General features: G+C 42.9%; 1 protein-coding gene across 1 annotated transcript; it reads left to right on the top strand.

Annotated features, from left to right (window-relative positions):
- Positions 1 to 629: 629 nt before the first annotated feature.
- On the top strand, positions 630 to 20,054 carry pde1a (phosphodiesterase 1A, calmodulin-dependent; the record flags this gene model as incomplete). Its single annotated transcript, XM_079170286.1, has 16 exons — positions 630 to 1,261; positions 7,345 to 7,371; positions 10,626 to 10,739; positions 10,849 to 11,031; positions 12,249 to 12,315; positions 14,213 to 14,329; positions 14,684 to 14,824; positions 15,059 to 15,159; positions 15,551 to 15,676; positions 15,762 to 15,863; positions 17,024 to 17,144; positions 18,079 to 18,160; positions 18,481 to 18,601; positions 19,145 to 19,329; positions 19,734 to 19,913; positions 19,996 to 20,054. The coding sequence occupies 16 exons, from the start codon at positions 630 to 632 to the stop codon at positions 20,052 to 20,054; spliced, it is 2,358 nt and encodes a 785-aa protein (XP_079026412.1).
- Positions 20,055 to 25,045: the final 4,991 nt, after the last annotated feature.

Here is a 25,045-nt window from a genome sequence, read left to right as displayed (position 1 = left end):
CTTAGCAACCGTTGTTGAGTTACCACGGAAACGCTCTGCGATGTTCTCTGCTTCTCCTTTGTCCTCCTCCATCGCTCCTCTCTCTCTCTCTCTCTCTCTCTCTCTCTCTCTCTCTCTCTCTCTCTCTCTCTCTCTCTCTCCATCCTGCCTTTATTGCTGGTCGACTTCCTTCCTACGTCGCTACAGCGATGCTGTGGGACAGCTGAGCTGGATCATTTTGCAGCCGCAGTGCCGGAGCGCAGAGCTCAACTGTGAGCTGTGAAGGAAGTCGTCAGCCGATCACCTTGTTTTTCTTGTCGACTAAAAGATGCCGTCAGTCTGTTCCTGCTCTTGAACTTTTTTTTAAATCACTACACTCTGTCTTGTGACCTCAGACCTTTAACCCCTCTGCAACAGATCAGATCAGAGGTCATCATTTTGGATTGTCCAGGCTGTCAGGGGTCATCGAAGGAAGTTAGATGAAGTTCCATCGAACCCAAACTCGTCTCTCGGCTGTGATCGGCGTAGATGTTTTCACAACTCCGTCAGTCTGAAAGACGTCCGGACGCTTCACAGAGGCCAAAGTCATTGTGAACACCTTTACTAACTCTTAAAAAACAAAAAACTTCCTTCTCCTTCACCACGCCAAGATGAACGAGGAGATGGAGGATTCGCAGCTGCCCGAGGAGGTGCTGGAGGCTGAGGGGCAGGAGGAGAAAGTGCAGCAACAGGAGAAAGAGCAAGAGGTGGAAGTGCAGCAACAGGAGGAAAAGCAGGGAGAGCAGATGCCCCAACAGGACCAGGAACAGGAGGAGGCAGAGTCTGAGGAGGTGCGGCAGAAAGAGGAGGAGCAAAATGAGGAAGAGGTGCAGCAAGAGCAGGAGGAGGTGCACGCTGAGCAGCAACAGCCGACTGTGGAGGGACAGCAGGAGGAGGAGATGCAACAGGAGCAGGACGAGGTGCAGCAGAGTGAGGCGATACAGCAGGAGGAGGTGCAGCATACTGAACAGGTGCAGATGGAGGAGGAGCAGCAGATTGAGGAGATGCAGCAGACTGAGGAGGAGGAGGAGGAGCAGCAGCAGCAGGAGGAGGTGCAAACTGAGGACATGTCACAGACTGAGGATCGGCAGACGGAGGAGCAGCAGCAGCAGCAGCAGCAGCAGCAGACTGAGCAGGAGCAGCAGTTTGAGGACAAGCAGCAGCGGATTGAAGCGGTGCAGGACTTTGACTACGCTCTGGAGCAGAACCAAAACAACCAGGTCCTGATCCGACTGAGAGGGATGTGAGTAAACGCAAGATGATTCAGTCAGTGCTGGTGATGCAATGTTAATGGTGATGTGATAATTGGTGATCATGTGGTGTGGAATCGTTTACTGTTCTGGAATCAGACTGACAGCCCCGGGGACGGCATCAGTGTGGTGGCCTGGTTGCCTTGGTGATGTTGTTGGCACGGACCGAGGATGGAGGGAAGACGAGTGACAGAAAATGAGTTGTGGGCGTGCGACATCACTGAACATAACACAGAGAGAGAGAGAGCGAGAGAGAGAGAGAGAGAGAGAGAGAGACTGTGTGTGTGTGTGTGTGATGAGGTCGCAGCTTCTCGTCCTCCAGTACGTCTCTCAGATATTTTCTCAGTATATTAGAGGCTAATAAGCCGACATCGCAGCAGGGACATCGGTCTGAATCTGGGGCCACGGCGGCACAGATGTAAAACGGCTTTTTGCCTTCTTTTTTCTTTATGTTTTGGGTTCTCCGCGGTTGCCATGGTAACGGCAGAGCGTTGCGATGCAGCAAAAACTCTCCGCAAAGATGGACAGATTAGGAGAGAGAGAGAGAGAGAAAGAGGGAGAGAGAGGGCATGAAAACAGAGTAAATGAAGAAAAGAAGGAAGAGAAGACAAACACAGTGTTTTGTTTAAATGTCCTGTTGATGCTGAACGTGTCTGTTTCCAATCTCACACCTCTCACACATCATCACCACACATGCGTGTCTTAAATGGAGGCTAATTAGAGCAGGAAACGTAGCTCCGTGCAGCAACAGCATTACAGCCGATCATGAGATTAAAGGAGTAGTTAGGGCAGAACATCAAAGTGTATTTATTTTTTATTTTACCTTTATTTAACCAGATAAGTCGGTTTAGAACCAATTCTCATTTACAATGACGACCTGCATGCCAAAAAGGCAGCAGCAGGAGGCAAGTTGTTACAAAACAAATAAAACATAGATACATCTCAAACAATCTCATACAAAAATTATAACATGTCACATGTCTTAATATGTCCTAATATTAGTATATTTAAAAACAAACAGAGTTCCTGGAGAAGCAAATTCAGAAGCAGTGTGACGGAATGAGGGTCTATCTTTCTATATATAAAGCCTTTAGTGGCTCCAGAGGGAGCTGCGTGAAGTCTGATAAATCTCCTCGAGTGATGTCACTTGAGTCGGCGTCGGTTAGGTTCCGAAGACTACAAGACTGAAAGAAGTGATCTTTACCACACCGCTGTGGTCCGCTGCTCATCCGTGCTGCGGGCCGGAGGCTGCAGGCTACATTAGCCGCTGCGTGAATAAGGTTCTTTGTCTCCGTTCGGTGTGGAACATGACAGGCCCTTTCACAGAGAGCGCTGACCCCAACTATAACCCGGCACCTTTGGGATGAACTGGAACACGGGAGCAAATGGGAGCAAATCCCTGCAGCAGGTTCAACATGTGGACTGAAACCAGAAGAGTGGAGGCTGTTAGAGCGGCACTTTACGGTGCATGGCTTTGTTTTTGTAAAGAGAATGAGAAGCATCATGTGTGCGTCTGACCTCCATGTGGTGTATTTTCATATTTGTGATCAAGTATTTAAAATGGGAAAACACAAACTTCACATGTGCGTTAACTTGCACGAGGCCTTTTTTGGGCTCTGGTGCAGTTTTGGAAAATGTGAAGCCCTCGACACATGAGAGTCCTCATCCTCATCCTCGTGAGCTGAACCATGACTCATCGGTCCACAGACTGACACTCTTCAAACCAGAAGCATCTGATATGTCTGTTCTGAACATCAGATAACAGATTACGAAAAAATAATTTTAAACACACGTGCATGCTGTATCCTCTCATCCATTATTCTATAAAAATATTTTCCTGTATTTACATCTTAATAATTTCCTATTATTCATCAATTTATGGCAGAAAAGTGACCAGCATTATGATTTAATGAACGTTTCTCACATCAGGAGCAGCAGGGAAATGAGGTTGCACGTTATTATTTCCGTAAAACACACACACACACACACACACACACACACACACACACACCGATTCATGCCCCTTGGCTACAGACCCTACTTGCTAAACAGCATCTTGTATTAGTAACTAGCTGGCAGCAGAGCGAAGAATTTGCCAGCAGAAGTTGGTGTGTCGGTTGAAGAAGTTGAGGCCAAGAGAAGTGTTTCATTTTGCCAAATCCTGTAATAAACATTGGCAAGTGAATGTGTTATCTGTCAGCAGTGATTCAATGAGATAGAAACACTGAAGGTGTAAAAATAAAAATGCAGAATTCAACACAGAAGCTCATCTACTAAACTGACATAACTTCACTCGTAGGTCAGTACTTTGGGTCGTGCTTCCAACCCGGGCGCCTGGTTATGTTTCAAAATGGGTGAGCAAACATGGCCCCTTCAGAAAATAGTAATTTAAAATTTAAATAACCACCCCCTCCCAAAAGTCAAAAAACAGCCACCTGCACTAGATTACTTAGATTGGAGGTGCTTTAAAAACCAAGAAACCATCAAACACTCCACATAAGAATGAATGCAAAATATCATGTCACATCTAAAAGTGCCGCATCCTGTCCGATCTGCGAGCTAGCGTTAGGTCGGCTGGCTGACAATTCACTTCGGTATTTTGCCGACAACACAATAGTATTTAGTTTTTGGCTGGCCTATCGTGATCACAGTGAAGCTCGATGGCGTGTTTCAGACTCCCGTATGGATCGACAGACTGTGATCGGCAGCCAGAGCATGCTGTGGCAAACGATCAGCAACCGGTTTAACGGAAACAACTCAAAGGGTCGACAGAAAATGTGTGATTTTTGTTGACTTTTTTGGTCAGCTGCTTGTAAAGAGTAAAATAATCCTTGATGCTGGCGGCTTGAATGTATTTGCCTGATTGCAGAGACTGTGTGATGATAAGTTTATATCTAAAAACAACAAATGGGAACAGAAATCTATGCAGCAGGACATTCATCACTCTTTGTCACGACAGATGCAGACATGTCGCCTCCTACAGCGCTGCTGGATATGTGTGAGTGACAACACCTCACTCTCAGTACAGACGCCACAAGAATACTGGTTTTGTTAGTTTGGAGCTTTTTATTTAACAGAATGTGTCAAAAAAGCTCAATAGTTCAATAGACTAAAGAAGCTTGTCTGAATCAAATTCTGTCCAAAGTTAGATACGTTTCCCGATTTAGATCAGAAACATCTGACACACAGACTCAAAGACTCAAAGACTCAGACTGAGACGCCAACTTTCAGTAGTTGACACTTGACAGTATCCCACGGGCAAAGAAAGAACAACTCTTCTGTGTTAAAACTCGCTCCATCTTCAGGCACAAGGTGCTTAAAGCTGCAGCTACAACTTTTCTTAGTGCTCTATTGCAATAAAAAGCCACAGAGATGTTAAGAACGCTGTCTTGACGCGTGCGCGCCACGTTTCGGTCCAGTGAAGCTGCCGAATTTCAGCAAAAAACAACCAAACAGCTCAAAGACGCATTAGAATGACAAACAGGTAGATCTATTCAAGTCATTCATCTCATTACAGAGTCAACTGCTTCGTATTGTGTGTGTGTGTCTGTGTGTGTGTGTGTGTGTGTGTGTGTGTGTGTGTGTGTGTGTGTTTGGTGCAAGTGGTGCTTGAACTACTAAGTGCCCTCTTGTGTCTTTATTCATTTGACCCCAATTGATCGTATTAATTGTTCTTCTGATAGATATGAATCCTGGATGCAGATCAACAAACAATAGAGGTCTCTGCTGTTTGGAGGGAAAACAATTAAGAGTACAGATTAGGGTTTTTTTTTGTCGTCCTCCCTAGTTTCCGTGGTAACAGCAGAGCATCTCGTTTCAGCAAACGTTCGTTTGCTGAGGACAACGGGACAGATATTTATCTTATTCATCTTTATTTAGTGTTTTACACAGTTTTCCTTCTGTCTTTTTCAGAACTTACTATTTAGTATCTAATCTTTTTTAAGCGTTGTCTGTGTCTTTTAAATTTAATTTGGTGAGAGAGTGATGAAGCAATGAGATGGAAGAGGGGAAAATAAAAGTAAAAGTGGGAACTGGAGAGTTCATCAGACTGTTTTGTGAAGCGTAAAATAACCAGCTGATACAGTTCAGCGACTAACAGTAGAAAAAAACAGAATAACTAGTTTTTATATCCAGTCACCTGAAAATGCCTGTATTAAAATGAATGAGAGTAGATAACATAGAGAGCCACAAACACTGGGTCTGTCTAGTTTAGAAATAGTGGTAGCCAGTCTGATGCCTTCAGTAGATATGTACTCTGCATTCTTATTTCTGTTCTCATGCATTTACAGCAACATTTAACTGCCAAAGTTTGACTCTAAAACAATAGAACACAAGTTGTTTTCATGTATTTATATATTTTCATTTATGTGTGTGTTTTGCAGTTGGTTTAACACCAGACTGCTGCATTTTAATGGATGCTCTCTGCTTTTTCTTCAGGCCAGCGCGCTTGGTCTTGATGTAGGCGGTGTAGACTTAGCCACTAAAAAAGCGCGAAACGCACCCTGCGGTGGTGCATCACAAAAACAGTCATGCGGAGAAATAAAGCGTCTAAGAATAAAATATTCTGTACATGCTCGGCACTAATAACGCTCGAGGACGCGGGGAAGAAAATGTGCGAGGTGACAGTACAAAAACATATCAGCGCAAGGAGGGAAGTAGAGAAAGGAAGAACACAGGAGGAAGAATGCAAATTCTCTCACTGAAGGCGTCAGCCTGGAAAAGTCATGACAGAGTGGTGAGTCATTCCTCCAGAAACTATCTCTGTCCTCACCTGTCACTGTTGCTGCTGCTGCAGCATGCTGTTGTTTTTCTCGAACCAAAAACACAATGCAGCCTGCAGGCTGGCGCTGCTCACCCCGCCGTACCCTGCTTTGTAATTCAGTGTTGAACTGCCCACGCAGGCCAGTGTGAAATAACAATAATCACGCTGTCACATTTCAGAGCGGAGACGGGTCAGAGCTGAGATATAGCCTTCGGGATCAGATCCCAGAGCTGGGATTGGCTCATTTCAGACCAAATGGAGCTCATCAACTTCTGGTTTACATATTTACTCAACAAAGGGGCTTTATGATTGGTCCAAGATTTACCAGTGAGCCATGTAATGGCTCCACCACGGCGTTATGGGTGACTGAGGCTCAGTCGCCCATAACGCCGGTAGAGCAGGGTCGTCCTTCAGTCAGAGGATCGGCGGTTCCATCCCCGGCTCCACTAGTCTATGTGTCCTTGGGCAAGACACTTAATCATAAATTTCCCCCCGAAGTCTGTGCCTTCGGTGTATGAATAGGCATGATGATCAGTTAGAGTGCTGATGGGCAGGTGGCACCTATAAAACCTATAAAAGTATAAGTCCATTTACCATGATGGATGTACTACCTCTGGTGTTTTGTTGGCTTTACGTTCTCATTGTTTGGAGTCTCAGCCCCCTGCTTTACGTGTAAGAATAAGGATAATAGTTGCAACCAACTTTTAACTTTAATATTCTTATCTAAACTCAATGTGTGGAAAAGTATTGCGAGACATTGCGAGAATCCACTTGCTGTGCAAAGTAGCATCAATATAGCTGCAAGCAACTAATTGCTATGTCAAGATATATGATATGGCATCCTGAGCAGAGTTTGAAGTTGCTCTCCCTCTATGTGTGTGTATTGTAGTCCGAGCTTCTCTGTGCTTTGTTTACGTAGCCGGTGCCCCACTGGCTAGCTCATCTCTGCCGCCCTGCACACTGCCCTCATACGGCGGTTAACGCTGACAACGCCGTATTGAACCACAGCATCGTTCGCAGAAGCGCAGCACCCGCCCGACCCCCGGATTAACACTGTTACCTCTGTTGCACTGTTTGCTGCTAGCCTGATTGTGTTTGTGGAAAGTTATTTTGGGCCAGTGTGCGTCAAGTGACCTGCAGTACTACGGACTGTGGCCACTAGTCAAACATGTTCCTGAGGGTTTGGCTCCGACCGCCTGATCACTGTCAGTTTATGTTTTAATCAGTTTACATGTATGATGAGGAAACCTTTTTTTTTGATGATGAAGATTTGTTCATTTGAGTGACTATTTCTGTTTTTGTTTTTGTTTACAGGCAGAAGTATAAATGTGCATCGCAGAGGTAAGATATACACACACACACACACACACACACACACACACACACACACACACACACACACACACACACACACACACACACTATGAGTTGTTATCAGTTCGTTTGAGGACCAATGAGGTCAAATGATTCAATATTTCACAAAAAAGAGAAAAGTGGAAAATCCAAGCGGTAACCTCCGGCGCTGAGAGATGAAGTGCTTAAAACCGCAGTTCCTCATATGTCCACTCGAGGCTGGCTCCAAAAGCGAGTCCATCCCCTTCGTCCCCCACTTTAAAATACCCAACTTTGCTCATTTTTAGAGTACGGCTGTGTCGTCACTGCCAAGATGGATGGTATACTACCTTCCTCCACTGTTGGAAACACATCCCTAAATTAGATACTTCGTCATGTGCCAGGATAGTATATACAACTAGCGAGAATCTGCTCCTCCGGGTATACAAAAGCTGACTCACTGAGTTTATAGTGATCAGCAATCAAACATCTTGACTCCAGACTAATGAATTTCACTTGAGAGCAGCAGATAACGCTACTACTGCTAATGATGATAATTTACTGTTCCCACAAGAAGTGAAGCAATTGGGTTTCTCTTTTTATTCAGGAAGATAAAATGCTTGAATGTCTGCAGTCTTGAACTTTTATTTCTCCCTTGCTCCGTCTCCCCGTCTGACTCCGGCTGTAACCATGGCAACTAAAACAGATTTCATCCAGTTTACAGGAAGGTGTTTTCGTACCCATGGCGACGGCACGATGCCCGGGCCGCAGCGCAGAGTCTTTATGTCTCCCCGTCCTCAGCTTCCTCCGTTGTAAACATTCGAACCATCCTGCACAGCAAAAAACACGTTTCACAGCCCAGCGTAAAACATAATCCATCCGCCCATCCGTCTATTCATCCGTCTAGTCATCCGTCCACCTGTCTAAATACCAGGACTGTACGGTAGCTAATAGATGAACATACGAGCACTCTTTGGATTACAGAATGCTGCCGTATACCCCCTCAGTATCTGCAAGCAATAACATATTGAGATCATATTTCATTGCTGTGGCAAAAAAAACAACAACCTCTAAATCTATTTATTAATACAAAAGTTTGGGTCTTAAACTGTCCAAAAGAGAAAGACGCAGCGAGTATTGAGTGGCGGTCATCTGTATGGCAACATGTTTATTTACGGGAGGAGACTCCCATTGCTTTACTGTGGGAGTCAGCTGATTGACAGGTGGCTGGGTGTCATGTGTCCATCTGGAGGAAACAGATTTTCGTGTTCTGGTTCTGTGGTGTGAACAGGACAGCAGCTGTGTGGGTGCAAAGTATGAAGATCGGTGCTTCCTTCTGTCAGTTAGCAGGTGTATGAAGTCTGCAGAGAGGATTCCTGCAGACGGCTATAGCTCTCGTTGAGGTGTGTTAATCTATCCATCGCAACGGAGGACGCTACAGTTTATAACAGTGCAGGTGAATAAGATTACAGAAGAGAAGAACAGCACAGTGCAGCAGCATCTTACAGATGTTGTAGCTTTCCACTGCACTTGAAGTTTACATGATTTGAACTCTTTGTTATTAACCTTTTAAAGTGTGTCCACTCAGATATCTGCTATAAAAGGTCAAACATGGAGTAAGCTTTTGAGTTTCCACAAATATGATATGAGTATAATTTCTTTCTTTTTTTAAGTTTTTACCAGTGTACCTGAGCTCTCCGCACTCTGAGCCCTAAACAGCAGCTCAGACAGTGTCTCCAAATCCGGCCAACTTTTTTATTGAAGTGGGCAGGTAATAATAGTTCTGTGTGGGCGAGTTCAGGGCTGTGATTTCCTGACTGAAATCTGGCAACAGTGAGCGCAGACAGCTCAGCATGACATGGCTAAGATGAGGTGAAGATAGCAGCTGGAACTCAATTATTTCCCGCTGGTCCCTTTTGGGGCACAGGTATTCTCCAGCTTGATGAGACTGACAAGCTCTCATTTAAATAATGACTGGCTGTGCTATTTTGCTACAGATAATACAGCCAAACTCATCCCTGTTTCTAAGGACATGGTCAAACAGCGAACGGTAAAATGAGAACTTGAGCTATTGACCAATAACAAGTCGTCTCGTCAGTGCTTTCCTTTCAGAGAATGGAGAGCCCCAGAACCTAAAATCCATCCACCCAAAAATATCTACATCATCATGAGCTGCTGGAGTGTAAACTGCTCCGCAAAAGAGGAATAGTCTGCAGTTAGGTGTGAGACACAGTCGATGGTACAATAAACAAATGTGTCTTAGGTTAGCAACCGAGCTAGCTAGATTTCTTTAAATGGCACACAGCAAGTCATCTAGTTGGCTTTTGTGGATGACGAGCACTTACAGGCTAGCCGGGGGATGTTCCCGGTGACATCGCCAGCTACAGTAGCTCTCCAACTAACCTTTCATGGCATAGAGGGACAAAAATCATGACGTCATATCTGGGCTAGCATCTGTTCCACTAGTTTCTGTAACGGACTGCAATCTCTCAGTCAGCATTTTACTTTCCATAGTCGAAGACAAATCGACATCCTGCTGAAAACAACTGAAACCTACGTGATTTAACAAAGTTAAACAACAAAGTAGCGTACTTTGTGAGCACAGAAAACAGCTACAGCTCCCATGAAAACAATTTGTACTGGGTTTTGTCCTTATCTATAAAACCCACCAACACTCTCTCCTGAAGTCATTTATTTCCCTATTTTCTAGATTACTGCTGTCTAAATATTTCGACAGTGTTCTCTCTGTCCCGCTGATATTACAGACATGGCCCCTGGTCTCGTCTTCATATGTCAAGCCGTGACGTTTAGCCCATGCTTGTCAAGGGATTATGGGGATCGGTCATTGCTAACGGCTGCTAAAACTTGGAAAAGACTTGTTTTTTTTCAAACTATCGTCCTTATAAACACATGAAACAAACATACTGATGAAAAAGTCTCTATTCCAAGGCTGTATTTAGTGTTGTCATTATTTGAAATGAGCTTCTCTTACCTCTGGAACAACCTGTCTACATGCCAAGTTTGAATGAAGCTTATTGGAAGGATGAGACACAAATTCATCTCCACCTGGACCAAATGACACAAACTACACATCTCCAGTAAATCAAATAACATCACTAATAATGGAGAAATGTGTTGTGCCTCTGTAACTGATGAGTGATTATACACTTTGGAAGATTTGTGTTGTTTACTTGTGTGTATATTTCAATAACTGAGCACATATGTGCACTGTGTGCGACCCGTGTGTGTGTTTGTGTCGTCAGGCTGAAGGGGGTCCTGGAGCAGATGGACCGGGGTGTCGTGGACCTGCAGGAACTCCGCAGGAACCTGGAGCTCGCTGCTGCCATGTTGGACACTGTGTACACCGATGAGACCAAGTAGGACCGATAGACTAAACACACAGATGAATGGACGTGTAGCAAAAATAAATACCCCGTCAGTGGTTGTCCCAGCTGTGACCGACGGGTGTGTCTTTCTGTCCTGCAGGCGTCTGTTGGACACAGAGGACGAGCTCAGCGACTTGCAGGCGGAGTCGGTGCCCAGCGAGGTACGTGACTGGCTGGCATGCACCTTCACCAGGAAGATGGGCGTGGCCAAGCGTCGCCCTGAGGAGAAGCCGAGATTCAGGAGCATCGTCCATGCAGTGCAAGCTGGGATATTTGTAGAAAGGTACAAAAAAAAAATTCAACATTCATATCTAAGTTATTGTGACTTTATGAGTCATGCAAACTTTGCATCCGTCATCTCCGTTGTAGAGATTTAGAGAAACAATGCAAACATGAAGCTCACATTTTCAACCTCCACACAACTTAACTAACATCTCTGCAAAAATGCACCCTACATACACTTTTAGTGAGGGTCTGTTTTTCCCAGTTTGGGGTCCCTTTGTTCCAGTGAAAGGAAACCTTAAAGCTGCAGCATAGAGTGACATTTTAGAAAATAGTGTGCTTCCAACTTTGAGTTTGTGTTTGTCCCTTTGCCTCCCCCCGTGCACAAAGCCGGCTCCATAAAGAAATAGGAGAAAACTGTGAGTTTTATGTGGAAGAACATGACTGGCCTGCACAGAGCCCTGACCTCACAACCTCATCCAACACCATTAGGCTGAAGTGGAACACTAACTGTGAGCCAGACCTCATCACCCAACATCAGTGTTGAACCTCACTCATGCTAATGCAAATCCCTGCAGCAGTTTTAACACCTTGTGGAAAGACTGAAACCAGAAGAAATGGAAGCTGTTAGAGCAGCAGATTAATGCCTGTGGTTTTAAAATCACATGTTCAACAATCACATAAGGCCGTGCACCGCATTGTATTAATACAACTGTGACTCCTCAAAGTCCAGTCAGATGATTGCCTCAAACAGAAGAGGAACACTTTGAAATGTTCCCCGAGTTATTTTTGTCTCGAGCAGGAATCTGGAGCACCTGAAGCACGAAACAGAAAAAAACAATCATCAACTTCCTCAAAATAAACATCAGAACGCATCCGGCCAGACTTCACCGCAGATGTGATTAGAAGGTTGAACATGAAGTGTAACGACGTTAGCGTGCCGGCGAGCTGGAGACGGAGATCTTAGAGGGGAACCGTGAGGTCCGATGTCATTAGAGTGTACATTATTCGCAGTGACATCGAACGTTATCAGTTCATCTGCGGCAGCTTAACGACGCATGAAATAAAAAAATATCTGCTGCAACCGAGGCAGCGCCTCACTGTGTGTGTGTGTGTGTTTAGAACGCGGTTACCATGACGACTGACAATCCATCCTGGTCACAAATTGTGGAGGAGGGCGACCGGAGGTCTGCGTGAGGGGTGTTTATGTGCATGCAACTGTCTGCATATAAAAGTGAGAGATTTTTTACCAGTGTGTGTGTGTGTGTGTGACATTAGGATGTACAGACGGACGTCCAACATGGCTGGTCTGACCTACCCTCCCACGGCTTTGACAGCTCTGAAGGTATAAACTGTTTCATTAATGCAAACCCATCTGCAGGAAGTGGCATCTTTTTGTTATTCATTTAAAAAAATATGCATCAGTCAGTTCTTACTCTGAAAGACAGTTTTGTTTTCTCCAGAAACTTGAAAGGAAAGGAGCGAGGCAGACAACAGAAATAGAACAAAGAATGGAAGAAGACCCTAAAAGTTGCAGGAAAGAGATGAGGAAGTAGGAAAGGAAAGTAGGAAGTAGGGAATGAACAGTGGGAATGGAAAGGAAGAGGTAAAGACAGAAAAGTAAAGAGGAGGTATAGGAAGTGGCAGTCAGGGATAAAGGATTAACGAAGCATGGAAGGAAGGTTAAGAGGTAGATAAAGAAATGTTGGAAGGAGAGAAGGAAGCAGGAGAGGAAAGAAAGAGCTGGAAAGGGAAGAAAAGAAAAGGAGAATGGAGATTAGAGAATGGAAGAAAGCTGTCAAGTTTTATTTGTCACCTACTCAACATATTTCTACATTGTGCAGTGAAATTATTCTCCAGTAAAATATATGCACCGCAAGACAATATGCACAATGAAACAATACAACAAAGATAAACTCTGCTGTGCAAATATGAAATATGGTGCAGATGAAGAGGGGTGCAGGCGAATGGTGAGGTAACATGAGAGGTGTAGTCCGTCAGGAGACTCGGCCGTGTCCTCGTTCAGGATTCAGATGTCCCGGGGGAAGTGGCTCCTCTTTAATCTCTCCGCTCCGGCTCTTTGACCGCGGAAACGCTTCCCTGACCACAAAGGGCCATTGTTTGGAAAGAGGTAGAGAGATGGTCGGGAAAGAAAGGTGGTGGAAGGGAAGGAAAGTAAGAGACCAAAAGAAGGAAGAAGGATAAAGAAAGTAGGAGGAAGGAATAAATTAGATGAAGGCGAGGTAGGAAAGGAACATAACAACAGAATAGTGGGAGTTTTGGAAGAATAAGAGAAGAAAGAGAAAGAAAGGGAAGAAGGATCTAAAGGAAAGGAAGAGGCGGAAAAGGTAAATTAAATGGATAAGCGAATAATGAGATATAAAATAAATGAGTGAGGACATGAGTAAGCAGAGAAGGAAAAGTAAGAGACCAAAATGTGGAGGTAGGAAAGAAAAGGTAGGGAAAGGTAGAGATGAAAAGGAGGGGATGGGAGAGGAAAGGAGGAGCTAGGGAAGTAAAGTAGAAAGTAGGGAAGAAGGAAAAAAAGCAGATTAAGATGTAAGAAGGTGGTGGGGAGAGAACGTAATAGGGAAGGAAGAGGAGGTAGAAAAGGTAAGTAGGAGGTCAAAGCAGGAGAAGAGGGGTTAAAGAAGGATAGGAAAATATTGAGACAAAAAGGAGGAGGTAGAAGAGGAAAGGAGAAGTAATTGAAGGAGAGGAGAAGGCAGAAAAGGAAAGGTTGGAGGAGCAGGAATGGAAGGAAAAGAGAGGGGTTGAGAGGAAAGAGAAGGAGAAGCAATTGAAAGAAGAGGTGGGGAAAGAAAAATGTGTTTTCACTGGTGTGTATGTAATGATATGTCTCCATCTCAGGGCTTCCTGTACAAACTCAGAAACTAATTAGATTAAACAATAAATACTCTGCAGCCAAATCTTATTTATGCTTCACATGATGTAAAACATAAACGGAAAGAATAGAAATAGAACACCACTGTAACAACACACTAAATCATCGACAACGTAAAATGTAATTATGACCTAATGAATAATAATAATCATTAATTTAATTGTATAATGCTGTTTCACCTCCTTCCAGTGTCAGCAAACATTATAATCACACTGCCCTCTAATGACAGAAATCCTACATTACATTGAATTACAGTGAACGATGCCCAGACAGCCTGCTGCATCTGCGTTGTCTCACATTACATGTAGTAATTGTCTGAAACTTGTTGTTTCTACAGGAAGTGGATCACTGGTCGTTTGATGTTTTTTCCTTCCACGAGGGCACCGGAGACCACGCCCTCAAGTTCCTGGTCTACGACCTGCTGAACCGCTATGACCTCATCAACAGGTTCAGGGTACACACAGCTTTATAAAGTTAACACCTGTGGGGTTGGACTCATGTCAGCCTGGCTGGAGCTGGGTGTGCTGGCTGTGCAGATCTCTTTATGAACAAAAAAACAGAACTAGCAATGAATTGATATATTTGTAGTAGTACTAGGTGGTCATGTGTTTCCAGGAAGTTACTTCACCCAGCTGAGATAGTCCAGCACATAGCCCCCCCTAGAACCCCCTAGAAAAATGATCCACCTGCCTCAAAGTCAGCCGAGCTACTAGATATCTGTGATCCAGAATGTTTGAGTATCCACATAGACGCGGTGTAGTACTCGTAGTACCTGTACTCGATGTACTACCTCCGGTACTGTGTTCAGATCCCGGTGCAGGCTCTGGTGCAGTTTGTTGAAGCTCTGGAGAACGGCTACAGCAAACACAGGAACCCCTACCACAACCTGATCCACGCCGCCGATGTCACTCAGACCGCCCACTTCCTGATGCTGCACACTGGACTGATGGTAACACACACACACACACACACACACACACACACACACACACACACACACACACACACACACACACACACACACACACACACACACACACACACACACACACACACTGTGACATCACTTCGTCACTCGGCAGTGTCTCACCATCTGTTTATTGTCTCTCTGCACAGTGAATTATCTCACTCAGCTAACAGAGTGTGTGTGTGTGTGTGTGTGTGTGTGTGTGTGTGTGTGCAGCACTGGCTCAGCGAGCTGGAGATTCTTGCGATGGTTTTTGCTGCAGCAATTCACGACTTCGAACACACAGGAACCACCAACAACTTCCACATCCACGCCAGGTAATATGGACAGTTATATTTATTTTTTCATAATAATAATTTTGAACTCTTTATTGAACATTGTTAACAGACATTCAGCAGTGCATGGGCATGGCGCTAGATCACCGAAGTCAGCAAGATTAATCCTCTGGGCATAATGGGTATCTGTACCAATTTCATGGCAATTTAATCAAATAGTTATTGTAATATTTGAACAAAAGGGGTCGACTAGTCAACACCGGAGAAAAATAAAATATTGGATTTTCAATAAGATTTGGCTGATAAATGTCTCCACACAAACAAAAGTGAGAGTGGATCTCTAAACCAGGAGAATAACAAAGAACATAAAGATGTAGTTGTTGGAGCCTCCGTATTTGAAAGCGTCCGATTGGACGTTGTGTCCGTCTGTCAGGTCGGAGGTGGCCATTCTGTACAACGACAGGTCGGTGCTGGAGAACCATCACGTCAGCGCCGCCTACCGGCTGATGGCGGAGGACGACATGAACATCCTGGTCAACCTGAACAAGGACGACTGGAGGTACGCACACAGGTCACACATCACTGAAGAGTTACTACTCGTCGTGGTGATTTGGTCTCTGATGATGTGTGTTGATGGTTGGCAGGGAGCTGAGGGCTCTGGTGATAGAGATGGTGATGTCCACAGACATGTCCTGTCACTTCCAGCAGATCAAGACCATGAGGAACACCCTGACACAGACAGACAGGTCAGTGCTGCAGCCATTACCTCTGACCTCTAACCTTCAGCCAACATACATGTGTGTGTTTGTTTTAGCTACGACATAATACTGCTAATTATAATCTACTGCTAATCAAGAGATTCACAAACAATTTTTTTATGATTAAATAATTAAATAGAGTCTATTAATAGGTACATTTCTCATTTTAATGATGTCTCTCATGTTATAACAATATATGTTTAATGTTAGATATGACATCATCCTTTATATATTCATCTTTTATATATTCTCGTATTCAATTTTCATCACACAAAAAAAGCAGCAAAACAAATGAAAAAAGACCAAAGAACCTTTTTCTTCTAATCATATTATCATATGACACATAAGGGAAAGGAAATTGTTTAATATCATGCATGTTTTGTATAACAATATATTAACAAAACAGTTAAAAATAGAATTAATTACAGAAAATAATAAGACAATAACAACAAATCATCCATCATTTCTGGAGTCAGTTGCACTTTTCTTTGATTAATTCAATAGTTCTAACATTCAAGATGAAATCATCATTTCTTCACACTAATATCTTTTAGGGAAGATAATTATATTTTATATAGAAAATGCAATATTATATGCTTTAGAAGACTTGAAAGAGTGCATTGTGGCAGACTGAGTGTGGCTGGTCCATCTGATGAAGATCATCAGTGGGAGTTTGTTGAAACGGCCAACATAAGGTCCTGCAGGCTGCTGAACCAGACTGGTCTGGTGCATCCCCGTAGGGCTTTCACAGGAAGACTACTGAGTCTCACCAGAGTCCCGCTTCCCTTCTTTGTTTGTCAGCCCTGCTGGAGTGGAGCTGTGGAGCTTCTCTGCTCACGCTTGGATGAGATTTTGGGGAAGACGCTGTCATCAGCTTGTCAGCTCACTGGTTCTGCTTGTGTTGATGCAGCAGCTGGGGAACTGTACCAGTTAAAAGAACTGCTCCGCTAACACACGGAGGTGTAGCGGAGCAGTTCTTTCTCCTTTTCCATGCAGCAGAAGATTCACTCAACCATTTATTGCTGAAGTTTTGCTAAAGTAATTAGAAGACGTCGACTTTCTCCTGTCAAACGCATGACAAGTGTTGCTTTTTACAGTTTATTATTGAATGACTGTTAAATTAAACTGTTTTTGTTCCGTCTCTCCAGTCTCGACAAAGTGAAGGTTTTGTCTCTGATGCTTCACGCTGCAGACATCAGTCATCCAGCCAAAGCCTGGCCGCTGCACTACCGCTGGACTCACAGTCTGATGGAGGAGTTCTTTAGACAGGTACACACACACACACACACACACACACACACACACACACACCAGTGATGAAATGTAATCAAGTGCATTTACTCAACCATTATTTTTGTCTACAAATTGTAAGTACTTGTACTTTACTGGGGTCTTTTTTTTTTCATGCTACTTTCTACTTCATGAAAGAGGCAAATATTTTGCTTTTTTACTCCACTACATTTATCTGAAAGCTTCAGTTATTATTATTATCTGGAGTATACCAAACATATGAAGAGGTTATAAAATATGCTGTTCCCAAAAGTGTTTACAAGTACAGCAGATTACAGTCCATTAACTGCTATTCATTGATTAGATGAAAATTATTTGGCAACTTTTTGGATGATTGTTTTAGTACTTTTTAGGGAAAAATTCAAAACATTGGTTACAGCTTTTAAAATGGGATAATTTGTGTCTTTTTCTTAGAATTAATTCAATTTATTTTTAATAATTTTGAGGTTTGGACTATGTAAAGCATTGTGAAGGTCTGTTAACTATTGTTGTCAAGTCTGGATTGTTAATGTTAAAGAATAATTCTGGTTTATTTAAATGATGTTGACCTGACAGTAGATCACATACCCATTATCGAAGTTGCAAGTGGCTTCTTTCTGTGTTTACAGAAGAAATGATTCATGTAAAAATCATGTTTATTTATATCTTGCCCTGATATACATTGTTTTGTGCGAGTGCTTGTGCCCCAGAATCTCTACACCAACATGTGACTATCATGACTATGTGTTAATGGTATCGTCACGTTTTCTATCCGTCAAACTAACCAATGCAGCACGTATACATCTCTTACAGGACTGCTTGAATTGACACTCTTTGCTTCACTGTATTTATCTTTCTAAAGGGGAGGTAAATACCACACAGTTGATTTGAGTTTGCGATGTTCACGTTGCCTTGGTGACTGTGTCTCTTCCAGGGAGACAAAGAAGTGGAACTCGGCCTTCCTTTCTCTCCTCTGTGTGACCGCAAAGCCACCATGATCGCCCAATCACAGATAGGTAAGATCAACCATCAACCAATAATACCTAAGGACCACAGCAGGTGAGGAGTACCATTAACTAGTAGCAGATACTAGGACTGTACCATTGACTCATGACAGGAGGTTCTTAGTGTATATTTACTTTAGATCAACAGTGACACCTGCTGGTGGTTTGAAGAACTGATATCATGATCTGCTCTCTGGAGGGGTTGGTTTGATTATCAAATTCTAGAAAGAAGAGGAACTAATGTTTATCATTTATACTGTATTTCTCCTCCTCCATCCTTTGACCTTTTCTCTTCCCTCTTCTCTCCATCATGTCTCTCTCTCTGGTTGCAGGTTTCATAGACTTCATCGTGGAGCCGACATTCAGCGTTCTGATCGACACGACAGAGAAAGTGATTGGTCCTCTGATAGAAGAGGACAGGAAGGCCAGAGAGACTGGAAACAGGAAGTCCAGGTACTTCTACTACTACTACTACTACTACTACTACTACTACTACTACTACTACTACTACTACTACACAACATAAAAATATTCAAAGTTCCACTTCAAGGCTAAAAACGTTCCCCACAAGTGTAATAGACGTAACGATGGGTTTTGAAAAACGGGACCGAGCACGACACTCTGCTCGTTGAATCATCAGTCCAAAATATTAGCAACTGTGTGAGAATAAAAGCGTTCTCCCCAGATTGTGATTCCCAAACTCAAAAAAAGATATTGTATCAATATGGCAGCAGTACTCTTTTATTCCCCAAAATGTAAAACCTTTAAATCTCTCTGTGTGGAACTGATTAAGATATGTGTCAGCTAACGTGAGGCTGCAACTACAGATCACTTATAATTGGGCCTAAACGGGTTCCCAAATCATTTTCACCAGTTTACATGAACTTCATAGTTGTTCAATTGTCTCATACGATTGGACAAAATATATAGAACATGGGGCTCCATTGGTTCTGACCCTCCATAAGCCCCGTAGTGCGTGACTCTGCTTCGTTCCAGTCTAACAGGAAGTGGTTCGGTCACCGTTGAGTCGGTGCAGAGACACAGTAGCGGCCGCTATGGGAACAGCGATGATGGACAGATGGACTTTTCCCTGACAGCCATCGACCTGCCGGCCCTGAAGACCCACCTCTCCGGCGTCATCGGCAGCAACAAGGACAGATGGAAAGAGTTGTCCGTGCACGGTACGCAAGCAGGCAAACACACACACACACACACAGCTCTGTATGTGAGTTATATACTGTCATGCAGTCCTTGAAAATGCCATAAAGCATATCTTTGTTTCTCACAACCACCTGCAATAAATACCTGCAAAACTTATGACATTAGCCTCGGCTGCACTTTGTGTTTATTGTCATTGTGAGCATTTTAGCATGCTGACGATAGCATTTAGCTCAGAGCACCACTGTAGCTATGTACAACCTTTTATAGCATACCTTCAGACACTTTCTCTTGTCAGTTATTTGATGTCATCTTAAACTTTCAAATGCTCTGCACAGTAGATCACATGTTCCCTCTTGTAGATATGGAAGCGATGTGACTCTTTCTCTTATTTCCTGTAACTTAAATGTGTCTGTGTTGTGAACAGAGCTGGCCAATAAGGAGCAAGAGGAACAAAAGGAAGTGGAGTCTAATGTCAACTCAGACATCCAATCAAATGCCTCGCCCAGTCACAGTGTCCCTGATGGACACACCTCCGACCAATCACAGAACTCCCCTCCTGATGAACCCCAAGACGACAAGTCCCCGGTCCACCTGTCCTGGAACGGTACGTACATGACATCATTCCCAAACATTTCCCAAACTGTAACTCTCAATGCACCGACTTGTTGCTTTGGTAACCGTTGCAGGGGCGGGGCCTGTGGAGGAAAAGGAGGAGGACCAAGATGAAGTGCCTGAAAACGCCTGATGGCGCTCCACGGCGAACTCACCACTGTATCTGACTGTGGCAGATCAACAGTGCAGTGACAACGAGGGTTCAGACTCTTCTGTTTAAACACAGCAGCTGGCTCAGTGGCCCCTCTGTGGTCCTCAAAAGGGCCACTTGACCTTATGTTTACAACTGACAATGAAAATACCACATTGAAAGTGACGACATTCATCAGATAACAGCTTCTTAGCAGCGTCGTGGTCCATTCACCGTGGTGAAAGTGTTTTATGATTTTATTAGAGGCTCAGAGGAGCACTGTCTGTGAGGAAAATATCTCAATTTCAATCAAGAATAAAGATTGACGAGTGAAAACTACAGTAGCTGTTCATGGCTAAATATCTATTATCTGGAGGAATGAGTGATGGAGCTGTTAAGAAGTGGATGTTTTGTGAATGAACAAGTGTGTTGTTATACGCCTCTCATAATTCGTTAGGAGTGCGAAGAGTGATTTCTGCTCAGTTTTCTGTTCTGGGTTCAAATGATCAAGCGTGTTGTGCTTCTGGCCACGCCCCATTATGTGATGTCAGAGCAGAGCGGTTGTTAGCCACGATAGCCGCATGGCTTTAGGTCCAGACTGAAATATATCTCAACAACTATCAGCTGGATTGCCATGAAATTGTGTTCAGACATTCATGGTTCCCGGAGGATGTATTGTAATGACTTTGTCGATCATCTTATTTTCCCTCTAGCGCCACCAAGAGGTTGTTTTTTTTGTGGTTTTCAGTAAAATGTCTCAACAACTATGACCTGTATTAACTTTTGTCTCGTGCCACATGGGACCAAACACCTAAAAAAAACTAATGACATTCCCATCAGCTTCAGCTACTTCATAGTTAGTTCTAGATTGCAAATGTTAGCATACTAACATGACTAACTAAAATGGTGAACATTGTAAACATTATACCTGGTAAACATTATAGATGTATAAAGAGAACTGGATACAGCGTTAGAAAAACAGTCTGACAATTAAGTCTAAAATTGAGGTAAAATTACGTGGATCTTCCCGCGATCTTTAGCATCCACGGGCCCATAGAGCAAACGCACAATCGTTTCCATTAACCCGTCTTCCAGCCCTCGTTCCCGCCTGGGTTCTCGGTTTAGGAAGGAAAATAACTCTGGATTCGGCTATTAGTCAATGTCACAACTTTTAGGACCTAATGAGTTAAATAAGGGATATTAAAGTGTTACTTAAAGCGTACTGGGAAGTTGATTTACCTTAAAAAAGAAAGAAAGATCTGCTGAGTTACAGTCGTTATTTTCCCAATGTAAGTCTATGTGAAAAACGTATTTTTGGCCCCATGGCATCACATGAAACTTCAAAGCCCTGTCCTGCTTCTGGGGGCTTGGCAAACATCAGCAAGTTAGCTTATTTGTTGTGAACATGTTAGCCTGCTGACGTTAGCACTTAGCTCAAAGCATTGCCGTGCCAAAGCAGCCTCACAGAGCCACTAGCGTGGCTGTAGGCTCTTAGTCTTGTTACTTGATTGGTTGGTGATAGTTTTGTATGGGATAGGGGTAAAACTGGCACTTTTTCGCTGAACAATCCTAAACGTGTGTTGTGAGAAAGCCAATAGATAAATTCACTGTAGTTGGTACAAAATGATGTCTCTGCAAGTCAAAAATGTTTAATTAAACATGGCAAAAAAACAACAACTCTTATTATATTTGCATGCATTTGACTACTGGAGTGTTTTTGCATTCCATGTGCAAATGGCCAACGTACTAGTGCTAGCGACTGCTGTTTGCTAGCTAGCAACGTGTACGAATCTGTGTGCGCGTGTACATGTGTGTTCAGGCCAAACTCCTCCAGAAAGCAGCTCAGCAAAGTTCATCATTATTAAAAAGGTGATACTAGAAGCTTGGTGAAATTATGATCCTAGAGTTGTAATCCTAGAGTATTTTACTTTGAAACAACTTTTTTCTCTTCCTGTAAAACACAATATTTCTGATGACTCGTCCTAAACTTGGGAACATTCATGATCATACAACCATTACTTGACAGTCAGCTTGTGGGTCATAGTAACTAGCAGAGCAACCACAGTTATCATAGTTGGAGGGGTGTGTTTGGAAATGTAAACAAAGCTTTTGCCAGCTGACATCAAAAGAATGTGATTGAGGTCTAATTTATTCATTACACCTGTAACCTCCTCTAACAACATGGGTGAAGGACGGACACTTTTGAGAGATTAAATGAAATCTGAAGGATTTATATTCCTCACCTAAACATTCACTGCCCACATATTTCATATTATTAGAAAATGTGTCACATCTCAGGAGCTAAAGTTGCTCTAACTGCCGTTTCAATGTGACTTTAAAAGATGTATTTGACTCCTGCCTCATACCGGTTAAACGGACCAAATGTTGGTTTTTTGATTGTAATGTCAAACTGACCTGACCTGTACCTGATATGACATCACTGTTTGGGGCGTGGCCAGAGGTTTGAACCCACAGACAGCAGAGCAGCGACAGTGAATCCGTGTGGATTTCTAACCGTTAAATGGGAAAGTCAGAGACACATCAGACAGATCACCTGTGACCAATTTAAAGTACATTTGTTTTTTGACAACATGGGTCGTCTTGTACTTTAGGTCAATGTACTCATAGGCTATCGTAACATTGTACTCTCCAACGTCTTTGTAGAAACTGCAGTGGACACAAGCACTTACATTTAAACAGATTTAAAAGGTGCGATCGTCACAAAATAACAGAATGTTCCTTTAAATGGTCAGAAGCTCAGCGATCAGACAGCTTCTGTTGCTTCTGTACTCCTTACTGTCACTTCTCCTGACTGTGAATAAAGAACCGTTCATAGTATCACCCACGGTGACAAGAAACCAACGGCCAATGAGATGAAGGGTGGAGCCAACATGGCCGACAGTGGAAACTCTGTAGATCCTCTGAGCACTGTGTTCGTTAATGCAATGTGTGCTATAGTCATCATGTGCTCTTTGGCTCTGTGTGCGTGTGTGTGTTTGAGAATTTGAGTGTGTGTGAGAGTGAATGTGTGCACTGTATACTGTACAGCTGTTTTCTGTATTATTGTATTAAACATTCAGAGCTCCAGTCTCCTCCTGTTCTCATTTTGTATGCCTTATGGAGGCGTTATGTCTTCAAGTTGTCCTTCCGTCCGTGTGGTCCGTTCTCATGAACACGATATCTCAGGAACACCTGGAGGAAATCTGGCACAAATGTCCACTTTCACTCAAGGATGAACCACAAAACACGTCTTTGGCCAATAATTTAGCATTCACATACTAACTATGACAATTTCACACAAACGTCTAAAAGGATAAAATTATGAAGTTATGACATTTTGGATAGACTTGGATGTAAACTGCAACATTGGCGGATTCAAACAACCGCAAGGCATTAGTTATTCAAGTCTTTTTTTGTTATCAGTCTTACAATCTTACATTCAAGTTTAAGTCTTACATCTTACATTTGATGTTGCAGATCATAGTCTGTTGACAGTCGCTTTGGTGGCATGTGTGTTTCCTGTGAGTTAAGACAGTGGGCCAAGGTTGCTCCATCGTTCCCTGCTCTCCGCTACTGGTCCCCGGTAACTTTTAAGCGAGCTTTTCAGGCCTGCAAGTGTTTATATATTTTTCTTACATTCATTAAAAATCACATTTCACAATCTAAGATCGATAAGGACTGTTAATGTAATTTCCGGCGGTAAAACGGTGAGATACGTATAGTTAAAACTCCTATTGCTGTTGTACTTTATGTCAGCATGCAGCTGATTGTCTAATCAAAATACTCATCCAGAACTAACTGTTGTATAAAGATAAATATAGAAGCATGTGAATTAAACGACAACTGTCTATCAAACACCCATGTTTAACTTTCCTGTCATTGCACACAGTAAGTGCCAGTTTAGCATCCAAACTGGTATCAAAACACACGGCAGTCGATTAATTGGGAGTTTTTTTCACCACAGTTGACAACTTTGCATTCAATATTTCAGGTCTGTTCTTGGACCTAGAGGCCATAAGCCTCCCAACCATCTCACTCAGACTGTCTGAAAAGATGTTACGAGTGTTGAACTGCAAATCAACCTTCCGATATGATGCAATGCACTTCAGATGACAGTAGAGGGCAGTGGCAATAAACCAGTGTTTCCGATGTGGTGGAATACTTTCATTCAGTGGCTGCACCACCAGAGGGCAACAGACATTTACATTCAAGTACAAACATACAGTTGATAAATTTTTTTTTCCTTTCTTTAATTTTAAAAGCAATTTTCAGTCCAACCATGAATATATATATATATATATAGACTTACAAATCCCATTAAAGAGTGTGAGATATGGGTGCAAAATAAGTCTTTGGTGTTTCTTAACTGATCAGTGCTGCAAATATGTACTCGTTGTCAAACATGAGCAATGCAAAGAAACCTTTAGAGATTTACATAAAAGTAATAACCTTGATTTATTTGCTGTCTGCTGTTAGTTAATGTATTAAATGACAAATTGAAAGCAGCTTCCAAGCTTTTGGATTACGGATTGTGATTTTAAATAACATTATGACCAACGCATGTGAGTGTCGATCATTTGTGAACTCATTGCACAGTGATTCTGTCCTCTCCAATTTAAACGATCCAAAGCACTTTGTCTCCTCAGTTGCAGCTGGTTATCCACTGATTAGTGAAATACTCAAGCTGTCTTCAATCGAAGTCAATCACTTTCTGATGAACAGCAGCAGAAACGCAAGAAAACTCTCAACACTGTCTCTTCTTTTCAGCCTAGCCCTGTGAAGCAGCTGTTACTAAAAAGATGTACAGCAAACATAATTGATGAGCAATATTAGTAATTCATCAACAATATCTAAAACTGTCTTTATTTGACTTATGACAAGTGAAGAATGACAGGAAAGAGAGAACATGCCACAAAGGTCTTTGGCCCAAATCGTTTTGCTTACAGGTCATTTTTAACGAGGTAATCCAATGATTTTACACACGAAGATCACTT

The sequence above is a fragment of the Pholis gunnellus genome, assembly GCF_910591455.1.
Source record: "Pholis gunnellus genome assembly, chromosome: 12".
Taxonomy (NCBI): Eukaryota; Metazoa; Chordata; class Actinopteri; order Perciformes; family Pholidae; genus Pholis; species Pholis gunnellus.
This window is presented reverse-complemented; position numbering and strand designations above follow the sequence as displayed.